The 12,263-nt window shown below is 51.2% G+C and overlaps 1 protein-coding gene across 1 annotated transcript in view; it reads left to right on the forward strand.

Moving 5' to 3' along the window:
- IGF2R (insulin like growth factor 2 receptor) overlaps positions 1–12,263 on the forward strand; it is a 1,674,612-nt gene that overhangs the window by 1,115,987 nt on the left and 546,362 nt on the right. Inside the window, exon 32 of the mRNA XM_085611652.1 lies at positions 3,621–3,747. Within this exon, the coding sequence (XP_085467778.1) occupies positions 3,621–3,747 (127 nt within the window). The remainder of the gene's footprint in view (positions 1–3,620; positions 3,748–12,263) is intronic.

The raw sequence follows: 12,263 nt of genomic DNA on the forward strand, positions 1-12,263 counted from the left end.
ACTACCTGCTGTGAGATCCATCCCCTGTATAAAAGATATATCTGCACTACAGCCAGGAAGGACATTTGAAAGAAAACTACCCCAAACGGATCCCAAAGTCTGACATTGGGTCTACATCTACTTTATGAATAGTGTGTATAAATACACTTATTAGCAAAGGCAAAATGTTTCACTTACACAATCAATAGCTATTGGGTTTGGCAATGTGTTTTATCCTTGTTGTATTCCAGTGTGGCTGCTGGTCATCATGGTTATAGGTTAGTGGTGTGTGATGGGGTGGGGTAGATTGGAGTAGAGTGGATCAGGGCAGGGTAGAGTAGAGTGGAGTGGGGTAGATTGGCGTAGAGTATAGTGGGGTAGAATGGAGTAGGTTACATTGGAGTGGGGATTTGGGTAGAGTAGTATGGTATATTGGAGTGGAGAAGATTGAATTGGGGTAGATTCTGGTGGAGTGGGGCAGATTGGGGTATAGTGGAGTAGGGTGAATAGGGTAGATTGGAGTGAAGTGGGGTAGACTGGATTGTAGTCGGGTAGATTGGAGTGGGCAGATTGGAGTGAGTTATATTGGGGTAGAGTGGAGTAGGTTGGGGTGGGGTGGGGTGGAGTGGAGATGGATAGATTGGAGTGAAGTTGGGCAGATTAGGTGGATTATAGTTGGGTAGAATGGAGTGGAGTAGGGGAGATTGGGGAGTGGGGTTTATTGGAGTGGTGTGGGGTGAATTACGAAGGGGTGGGGGTAGACTGGATTGGAGTGGGGTGGGATATATAGGGGTATAGAGGGGTACAGAGGATGGAGCACGGCAGGTTGGAGCAGGGCAGGTTGGAGTCGTGGGGTAGATTGGAGCGGGGTAGAGTGTAGTACACTGGAGGGGAGTAGATTGGATTAGAGTAGACTGATGCCGGTGTTGGATTTAATGTAGAATGCACTCAGATGGCATCTTGGAGGTGCCCCTTGAAAATCGACCAGCGTTGGTGTAGTTTCGGAATAGATGCCTGCCATTTGCCACAACCAGACCGATTTCTGGACCCCTGGGTAGGGAGCCTCCAGTCTCTGGGTTCAGAAACAAAGCCCATCCTGGGCAGAGGTGTCATGCCTCCTCCCCCAGGATTGGCTGGGTCCACAAAAGGGGAAGCTTCAAAGGTCTGACGCCTTTGGAAGCTGCTCCTGCCTTTTGTTGCCTCTGCCTTTTTCTGGCCCAGCATCTGGCTCCCACCTGTTCTGGCCCCCACTTTGGGCGGGAGAATCAGCAGGAAAACCAAGCCAGGAAGAGAGGTGTGCCCACCTTTCCCAACCCCACCCCTCAGGTGGGGGAGGTGAGGTGAAGTACACATCTGTCCCCTCCATCTTGAAGATGAGGGGACTCAGCCAATTACGAAGAGACTTGTGCCCCCCTCCCACTGGAGGGTGGCATAATAAGTGGTGTACCCACCCCAAGGAAGGGACCCATTGGTTCCAACCTGCACATCTTTTTAAAGCCCCAAAATCTAGTAATTTGGGGCAACGCTGAACCTTGCCTTTGCCGATTCGAGGAAGAAAGAATAAGGACCGAAGAGCCTTGCTGACCCAGGAATTATAAGAGGACACCAACTTTCTTTGGACCCCAGCCCTACCAGCCTGTCCCTTTTATGACCTGCCTACAACAAGAACCCCGGTGAGTCCAGCAGCCAGCAACCCCCAGAGCCCAGAGGACCTGCCCCGCAACTGTCTTACAGACTCTGTCTACCGTGAGCACCGGATTTGCTCAAGCAAAGACTCGGCCACAGAATCCGGATTCCGGCGACTCCGCGATACTGTACCTGACACCCACGGCCTGAGTTCGAGTGGCTCAACATCACAAGGAGGTCTCCCCAGCGATCCTGACCTGGGATCTGGTAATCTCAACCTCCCTCAAGCTTCGAGACAACGCCTGCAGCCTCAACTTGAAGGGTCCACTGCGACTGGAGCTGGTAAGAAAACCCTATGCCAGAAGGCACCCCTGCACCAGATACCCCACAGCCTTGGGTGGCCCAAACGAAGGTGTCTGAACATCCCCAAGAACCTACCTTACCTCTTCAGCCAATGGTTGCCTACAGAAAGTCTCCCTGAACAAGCCTGCCGCAAACCTGCTAAACTGAAGGTCTCCATTGAAAAGCACAGGGTCCCCAACGTCCTTTTTGCTCCCTGCCGCCCCAGTACCGCTGGTGGTGCAGCTCCTGTGCTGGTCTTTTGCACTTGTAGTGCTGACCTGTACCCTAGGAGCTTTGCTTCCAAACCAGAGTGGCCTGCTTGTCAGCAGTCCCTAATTGAAAGCCCCCTTAGTCCCATTGGCTAACATTGGGCCCCTTCCCCACTGCAACCGGCTGCCCCAGTGCCGCTGGTGGTGAAACTAGAGTGCCCATCTAGGCTTTGGGGAACCTTGATCCTAACCCCCAGAACTCCCTCTCGTAAGGAGTGTGTTTACCTGATAAACCGCTAACACTTTTTCTCCCATAGTAACCCATGTTTAGAGTTTTTAGGTCTAAAATGTTGTGTTGAACTGATGTTTGTATGGAGAAAGGAGAACTAAACTGCAAATGTATAAAAAGTCTTACTTGCCTTATATTGTGAGATCCCAAGGTATGGTATCTAGGCCTACCACCCCCAGTACTCAAAGTAATCCAAAAGTAACTAAAACGTAATCTGAAAGTAATTACTGTTTTACTTAAACTGTTTCCAGAACATATACAAACCTGTAATGATTGCAAATTCAACCACAACTGAATTTCCTTGAACAGTCTTGCATTTGAGAGTATATTTTACTTTCCTGTGCCAAGTCCTGCTTGGTTCTATAATAAAACCTAAGTATACCTTTTTTTTTATACTTTACTAATTAGGCTGGATTTTCTCTGAGTGTGTGTCATCAGTCCTTGATTAAGTGAATACAATAAATGCTTAACACACCCTCTGGATAAGCCCAACTGCTTGCACACACTGCCACAAAGAGAGCTGTTAGTACTTACCTAATTTAGACTCTGGTATACCTCTGGGGACTCCCTGGACTCTGTGCTCACTATACCTTACTTTGGTGTAGTATATACAGAGCCAGCCTCCTACAGTATCTACCAGAAAGAGCATTACCAAAGGAATTAAACCTGTTTTCCTGGTTATAACTATGTCTTCCTACAGTTTCTTTATCGCCCTCCACTTTGTCCTCCCCTTGTGTAACTGTCATTTATAATAAGATGCCAATTTATGTAATAGTGTTTTCACTGTTATTGGTAAGCACTCTTGGTTCTTCTGTGCATGCCTCACAATGTCTAATATTTATCTAGCTTGTTGAGTGTGTGAGTTATTAGGGTATCAAAGTTGTCTGACAATTGGTATTGATAAATCTTTGCCTAAGTATGTGGGTGTTTTGTTATATATTCTGCAAACTGAATCCTTTCTAATCCCACCAACTGTTGGTAGGTAAGATAATTCAGGCATACAATGGTAGTATCACACGATGTAATATCGTTAAGAGGGAAAGCTAGAATTATAGCCTATGTGTTTTGATTTCATAGCGTGTAAATTAGCCATTTTTGGAGATGCCTGCTTTCATGGTTTGTTGGTTTCATTGTGTGTTTCAATATCCCGTAAACATTCCGCTATCCTCTTTCAGAATTCGCGGCCTGAATTCATATCTGCCATTGAAGACTGTGAATACACATTTGTGTGGTTCTCGGCAGCAGCATGTGCTTTACAAAGCAATGAAACCAATGACTGCAAGGCGACAAACCCAGTTACAGGTACAGGTGTCCTCACCTCCTACATCATTTCACATTATTGGTGTCTTTCCCTGAATTAAAAAAGTTACAAATGTGTTGAATTCGCTGGCTAACGTAAAAGGGAATGTTCAGTTTTGTTCACTCATATATATTAATGCTGATTATTTGCTTTTATTCAAGTTAAATAAACTCTTTTGAGCCAAAGTAAGCAATATGAGGGAACTCCCGTTCCTGGAGCAATGTAAGCGCATCCTAGTCTGCTTTCCACTAGCTTCACTATAGATATTAACGAGTCATTTATTCGACACGTTTGCACCACTTTTCTTACCTGGAGCCTTGGGAAGCAGCATATTCCTGCCTGATATAGCACCTGCCTCTCCTGTGGCGCAACTGTGCAAACCATGATCATTAAGTGCCCCAGTCTGACTACATTCACGCCTAATTACCACAACTCCCTTCTCCTGCCCAGTGATAGCGATAGTTGTTTTCCAATGTGTGGATTAAGACTCTCTCTCCCTCTCTTTGCCAGGGGCGCAGCTACAAGGGTAGAAATTCGAGTCAGGATGCATAGGGCTGTTTGGCCAAAGGCAACACAGTCCTAATACCCAAATAAAAATAAGATTCTTCTAGCATACGATGGGGTGATGCACCTAATCTAGGTTGGAGCCCTAGAACCTGGTTATAAATACATTTGGAGGTAGGAATGATGTATTTGTCACAAAGCAGTTGTAGTATTGAAAAGATAAATATGTCCAGTGCAAATCTTTATTTTTTGGTTGTAGTAAGGCAACTGTGTTCATGTTTTGTTTTTTGCAATCAGCCATGGCCAACTATTGCACGGTCAGGGAAAATTTTTTAAACTATCAGTCAACATGTGTTTCACCGTGTATAGCAGCACGCAGGCCTAGGTTTTTTTCAGAGCTGTAGTCATATCAGTATGGTATTAGTGGAACATATATTGTCATACATATTAGAGAAACAATCGTCATAAAAAAGATAAACACTCCAAAAATATTGAGCGAGACAAATAAAATTTCATATGAAGCGAAGGACATAATAATTGCATAACAATCGAGGACAGACAAAAAAATCTTAATTAGACATATGATTGACTTGAATTCAAAATTATTCAAAGGGGGTGATCACACCTGTGTCGCTATACACTCGTAAACATTTCTGGCTATATTTTGATGGTGTAGAGCACATGTGAGCATGCTGTGACAGAGGGGATGATGAGGAATCACTCCTGAAATGTATTAGCAACTAATAAATGTTTGCTATTTTGGATCTACACAATAATAAATCAATGAGATCATATCCTGTGGATATATAGTTCAGGCACTGGCAGACAGAGAGAAAACAAAATAGTCCTGGACTAACAGTCAATGAATACTTTTAACTGTTCTTCGTTTAATATTTGCAGGTAGAGTAAGCCTCGATACATATACTCTGTAATCTATAAGGCAGAGCATGACAGGCTGAGTAAAATAAATGGAATGGGTGTCCTGTAGGATATGCAGAACGAAATAAGCAACATTGTTTTGGTAGGTAATCATTTGAATTTACTTCATCAGGTATAACAGGGAAGGTGGAAATGGTGATTAGTTATCTAAAAAGTGAGGAGTATGAGCAATGAAAAGTTGTCTCACAAAAGGTAATTTTTAGATTTCAAAAGCATTATTGGTTTTCAAACACTAAATAAAAGAAACAGAACAGAGAGGTAGAAGTACAGGATTCCATCAATGCACCTTGGATAAAGATATGAGTAGTTTTACAAGTATTACAGTACTGTCGGTTAAATAAATTGACTAACCGATCTGACCGAGGTACAAATATTGCATGGTGAGCTAAGCATATAGTTAATGTCACCCTGGGACCACCAGTTACAGAGTACATAGCCTGGAATGAGAACTCGTAATGGTTTAACAGTTGCATACTAGTGTACAGTAGGTCACATATGTTTACGTAGTGAGGGATGATTCGTAGACCAATTGTATCCAACCAGACCATGTTAAAGAAGAAAGAAAGACACGTGTGTACCCTAACGTAGATAATTCTGTTAAATATCCCTATCATCAGCCTGGGGAAAGTCAAGAGAGAGCAGAAACAACAATACTAATACTACTAACTGAAAAGATAAGGATAGTAAAGGAGAATGTAGGAGAGAGTAAGAATAGGAGAAGAGTAAGACTACGCTCTGGGTCAAAGGGCCTGCTTATGAGTTAGCATACCTATGGACTGGTGAGGGGGGGGGTTATCAAATTTACCTTATTCTGGTAAGGAGCCATCACACAATCCTGGTCGTTCGAGTGTATGTGGTGAGGGGATCATAGTTAAGTGAGACTATCTATTTCTGGGGTTGGTAAATCATGGGGATTTAAAGACCTTAGATGCAGAGTCAAGTGCTTACCATACCTTCCTGTGCTTAGGTTTCCAAGGAAAAGTATTTAAGGCGATATTATTCGCATCTCTTAAAAAAAGTTAGCCATTCTTGCCATTTCTTGAATGAGATTTTCTCAAAACTCTTCCAGTTACACAGCACTATCTTACACGCCAGTAATGGCCGTGACCCAGAAGAGATGACTGAATCTGAAAGAAACACGTTAGTTAGATTCCTCACCTTAGAATATCCCCAGGCGTCAGACTGGATCCGGAAGATTTTTCGTCAGCAATACCCCTTGCGCGTCGCTAGGCGTCGTCTGCGGCTCCGCGTCCGTCGTCGGCGTCGTGCGCCGGGATGACGTCGTCGGAGTACTTAGACGCCGCCCTCGCGCGCTGACGTCAGTTCTTCTTTTTTCCGCGCCAGTAAGCGCAGATCCGGGAGAGCTACCCCTTTTAGTCTTTTTTGACTAAATCTTTTTTGATCATTTTTGATCCTTGTCTGTCGACATCTGGTGCCGGTAGGATGCCTGGGTTCAAGGCTTGTGAGGATTGTCATCGACTGATGTCGGTGACCGATCACCACCGCCGGTGCCTCTACTGCTTAGGCCCCGACCACGACGCGGAGTCGTGCAACGACTGTCAGGCCCTGACTTCGAAGGCTAGGCGGGAGCGGTCCCGCAAGCTTCTCGAGCTTCGCCACTCGGCTCCGCGTCGTGCGCGATCCCGGTCCAGGAGGAGGTCCAAGGATCGCTCGCGGAGCCCTAGCCGACGCCATCGCTCGTCCGGCTCCAAGTCGTCGGGTAAGTCCAAACGCTCCAAGAAGTCCAAGAGGCGACATCGCTCTTCGGACTCCCCTCGCCGGTCGCGCGACTCGGCCGAGGGTCAGGGTGGTTCCACCCCCGCGGCTCCGGCGGAGCCGCAGGTGCCGCGTCCGCCCCCATACCTTCCGGTCCCTGGGGCTGACGCGGCGCCGGCGGAGATCAGTGCCTTCCTCTCGGCCATGAGGAGCCTGGCCCCGCCGTCGACGCCCGCTGGCGCGCCTTCGGGCCCCGCGGACTCGACTGGGCGACCTCGCGTGCCGGCGGCTCCGGCGCCGTCGACGACTCCGGTCTCGACGCCGCAGGTCCCCGCGGGGACCTTGCATGGGCCCCAGTCGACGCCGGTTGACCTAGTCACTCCTCCACCGGCGCCGACGCCTGAACCACCGACGCCGTCACCGGCGCCGCCGACGCCTGTGACGCCGACACCCCGGTTTAGCCCTCATCCGGACCCGACGCCGGCACGGCGTCCGCCGACGCCGCATCCGACGCCGCTTGAGTCCTACCATCTCTACAGTCCGGTTCCGATCATTCCTCCTGTTTATCAGGAATCGGAAGAAGGGGGCGACTGGGAGGGGTTCGAGGACCCTCTGGCTGTTCAGTCACAGCTTTCTCAGGACTGGGCAGATGAACTGGGGGAGGCCAGTGGGCTGGACACCTCGCCAGACACTGGATTCACTTCTCCTCCGACCGTGGCTTCGGAGGAGGGTGCGGCATTTTCTGTGGTGCTGCGCAAGGCGGCTGAGGCCCTTGGGCTCGAGTTGCCTGCCGTGGCTGTGAGGACTAACATCCTCACTGAGGTGCTTCAAACCTCAGCAAGCTCCACTGAGCCTCTGCTGCCGTTCAACGAGGCCCTCACTGACGTTCTGCAGGGCACCTGGTCCAAGCCCTCCACAGTTCCTCCTGTGGACAGGAACGTTGCCAGGCGCCACCGCCCTGCTCCGGGCGACCCCAGTTTCCTGTCCCAACACCCCACCCCCGAGAGTCTGGTTATCCAGGCCTCTACTTCCCAATCCTCCTTCGGATCGGGATTCCAAGAGACTCGAGCAGTTCGGCAAGAAACTGTTTTCGTCCCTTAGTTTGGGCCTGCGGTCCTTAAATACCGCCTGTCTCTTGGACCGTTATTCCCATTCCCTGTGGGATACGGTGGAGGACGTGCTGCCCCTGTGTCCGGAGGAGGTCCGGACGCGTCTTACCCAGGCTTTGGCCGATGGGAGGGATGCAGCACGGCACGCCATACGATGTGGGCTTGACACCACGGACTCGCTGGGTCGGGCGATTTCCACCACGGTGGCGCTCCGCCGCCACGCCTGGATGCGGTCCACGTCATTTTCCGGGGATGTCCAGACAACCCTCATGGACATGCCCTTTGATGGCACTCGCCTGTTTGGTGAGAAGGCGGACAGTGCGCTGAACCGCTTTAAGGACTCCCGGGCTACGGCCAAGTCCTTGGGCCTCGCGGCTCCGCGGGCGCACACCTCCGCTTTTCGCCCCTTTCGTGGCCAAGGAAGGGGCGCCTCCTCACGTCCGCAAAGCCACCAGCCGCAGAACCAACCTGCGCGCGGACGTGGCTTCCGCCGTGGCGGAAATGGAGGCCGACGTGGTCAGCCCACATCCACCCCGGCAGCATCCGCCTCAAAGCCTTCCTAGTCCGAGCTTTCAGGCCCATGCCACGCCAGTGGGCGGCAGAGTTCGCCATCACCTGCTCCACTGGCGGTCCATAACATCGGACAGGTGGGTGCTGCAAATCGTCCGAAGGGGCTACTCCCTCCCCTTCGAGACGACCCCTCCAGCCATGCCACCGCAGCACCACCGTATCTCGGGGGATCATTTGGATCTTCTCCGCGAGGAAGTTTCGGCTCTCTTGGCCAAGGGGGCCGTCGAGCGCGTTCCGAGTCCAGAAGTAGGTCGTGGTTGTTATTCCCACTACTTTCTGGTTCCCAAGAAGGGCAAGGGGGGCCTACGCCCTATCTTGGACCTCCGGAACGTCAATGCCTTCCTCCGAAAGGAAAGGTTCAAGATGCTAACGTTGGCTCAGGTTTTAGCTGCCCTAGACCCTGGAGACTGGATGGTAGCGTTGGACTTGCAGGACGCTTATTTCCACATCCCCGTCCTGCCGGCCCACCGGCGTTACCTGCGGTTCACGGTGGGCCAAGAGCACTTTCAGTTTACCGTGCTCCCCTTCGGCCTCACCAGTGCCCCTCGGGTGTTCACGAAAGTGATGGCGGTGGTCGCAGCTCATCTGCGCAGATCAGGGGTTCCAGTCTTCCCCTATCTCGACGACTGGTTGTTGAAGGCGGGCTCGCCCCAGGCAGTCGTCTCCCACCTCCAGACTACGGCGGATCTCCTGCATTTGCTGGGGTTTTCCATCAACGTGCCGAAGTCACACCTGAGTCCCTCTCAGGAGCTCCTCTTCATCGGAGCGGTTCTCGATTCGGCGCGGTTCCGGGTCCATCCACCGGAACAGCGGGTCCGGGATATACGGGCCCTGATTCCCATCTTTCGGCCTCTATCCCGGGTTTCGGTCAGGCTAGTGTTGCGGCTTCTGGGGCTGATGGCCTCCTGCATCCTACTAGTGCATCACGCCAGGCGGCGCATGCGGGCTCTGCAGTGGGACCTGAAGTTTCAGTGGGCCCAGCATCACGGCAACCTGTCCGACCATGTCTTGATCTCGGAGGGCACTGCACAACAGTTGCAGTGGTGGCTCACGGACCGCGAGTGGGTCAAGGGCAAGAGCCTCTCCCTTCCCCAACCAGAGCATGTCGTAGTGACGGATGCGTCCCTCCTGGGATGGGGTGGCCATATGGGAGAGGCGGAGATCAGAGGCCTCTGGTCTCCGGCGGAGTCTCGTCTCCACATCAACCTGTTGGAGTTGAGAGCGATCCGGCTTGCACTGAAAGCCTTCCTTCCCTCTGTCAGGGGAAGTGTCGTGCAGGTGTTCACGGACAACACCACCGCCATGTGGTACTGCAACACACAGGGCGGGGTGGGGTCGTGGACCCTTTGTCAGGAGGCTCTGCGCCTCTGGACATGGCTGGAACACCAGGGCGTCACCCTGGTGGTTCAACATCTGGCGGGCTCTCTGAACGCCAGAGCAGACGAACTCAGCCGCCGGTGCATGATGGATCACGAATGGCGTCTGAACTCCGAAGTGGCGCAAGGCCTCTTTCAGCAGTGGGGAGAGCCTTGGTTAGATCTATTCGCCACCGAAGAGAACGCGCAATGTCAGCAGTTCTGCGCGTTGGAATTTCCAAGGCGGCACTCGCTCGGCGACGCTTTTCGTCGCGAGTGGAGTTGCGGTCTGTTGTACGCCTTTCTGCCTATACCACTTCTGCCCAGAGTGCTGAAGAAGATCAGGCACGACCGGGCCCAAGTCATCTTGGTGGCTCCGGATTGGGCACGAAGATACTGGTATCCCGAGCTACTCAGTCTGTTGACCGATCCCCCGATACGTCTGCCCCTTCGGGAGGATCTTCTGTCGCAGCAGCAGGGGACGGTCCTCCACCCGAACCTGTCCAGCCTCCACCTCCATGCGTGGAGATTGAGCGGCGGCAGTTGATGCCATTTGACTTGCCTCCTGAAGTCTGTGATATCATTCTGGCAGCCAGGCGTCCCTCCACAAAGTCGGTATACGCCTGCCGGTGGAACAAATTTGTGGCATGGTGCACAGCAAAGGCTGTGGATCCCCTTTCCGCCCCTCTTTCTGAGGTTCTCCTCTTCCTTCTTTCTCTGGCCCGGCAGGGCTCTGCCCTGGGCACCCTGAAAGGTTATCTTGCTGCCATCTCCGCCTTCTTGCGGCTTCCTGATCAGCCTTCTCTTTTCAAGTCCCCTGTGGTTACACGCTTTCTCAAAGGCATTACACACACGTTCCCTCCTGTCCCTTTTGTAATGCCTCAGTGGGACTTGAATCTGGTATTGACATTCCTGATGTGCGCTCCCTTCGAGCCTCTTCACAATTGCCCTCTTCGTCTTCTAACTCTAAAGACTGCTTTTCTGGTAGCCATCACCTCGGCTAGACGGGTGAGTGAGCTCCAGGCTTTATCTTCAAAGCCTCCTTTTCTATCTGTTCATCCGGACAAGGTTGTCCTTCGGCCTCGTCCCTCCTTTCTTCCTAAAGTGGTGACTCCATTTCACCTTGGGCAGTCTGTCACCTTGCCCACCTTCTTTCCGCCTCCGCATCCTTCCAAAGAGGAAGAGAGGCTCCACCGTCTGGACCCAAAACGTGCGCTCTCCTTTTATCTGGACCGCACAAAACAGTTCCGGGTGGACGACCAGCTTTTTGTTTGGTACGTGGGCGCTAAGAAGGGGAAAGCTGTGCACAAACGAACCATCTCTCGGTGGGTCGTTTTGTGTATAAAAATTTGCTATTCCTTGGCTAAAAAGGACCCTCCTGTTGGGCTGCGCGCCCATTCTACTCGGGCCACGGCGGCTACTACTGCCTTGGGACGGGGAGTCCCTTTGCAGGACATCTGTCAGGCGGCGACGTGGGCTTCGCTACACACGTTTGCCAGGCATTATTGCCTTGACAGCCAAGTCCGGAGGGATGGCTTCTTTGGCCGTTCTGTCCTCCAGGACTTTCTGGTGTGATCTTGGTTCGCAGACCCACCACCGGGGATGGTATTGCTTGGGTATCTATTCTAAGGTGAGGAATCTAACTAACGTGTTTCTTTCAGATGAACAAGTTACTTACCTTCGGTAACGATGTATCTGTAAGAAACATTAGTTAGTTAGATTCCTCACCGACCCTCCCATCCTCCCCGTTCTGCGAACTGACATCTAGGGTTAAGGCTATCCCTTTCAGGGCCCTAGATTTTATTTTTGGCACCAGTGTCGGTCTTTGCATGGCTCTGCGTTCCTGGCGCGGAAGGCTATGTACAAGAACTGACGTCAGCGCGCGAGGGCGGCGTCTAAGTACTCCGACGACGTCATCCCGGCGCACGACGCCGACGACGGACGCGGAGCCGCAGACGACGCCTAGCGACGCGCAAGGGGTATTGCTGACGAAAAATCTTCCGGATCCAGTCTGACGCCTGGGGATATTCTAAGGTGAGGAATCTAACTAACTAATGTTTCTTACAGATACATCGTTACCGAAGGTAAGTAACTTGTTCGTTTGGTGAGTTAGGAAACAGAAACTGCAGTGCAAGACTAAAGCGCACTTGAAAAAGAGATTTAATTTTGATGATAAAAGGCCGCCTTTTCAATCTTCAGCTCCTCCGGTCACATACAATGCAAACGTGCACTTTTCTGCAGGGAATTTGTTGACTTGAGCAACCTCCTTGGAGTTCATTTCAAACTGGCCCAGTGATGTACACATGATTTCACAGTGCCTATATA

This window comes from Triturus cristatus, chromosome 6 (assembly GCF_964204655.1).
Source record: "Triturus cristatus chromosome 6, aTriCri1.1, whole genome shotgun sequence".
NCBI classification, from domain to species: Eukaryota; Metazoa; Chordata; class Amphibia; order Caudata; family Salamandridae; genus Triturus; species Triturus cristatus.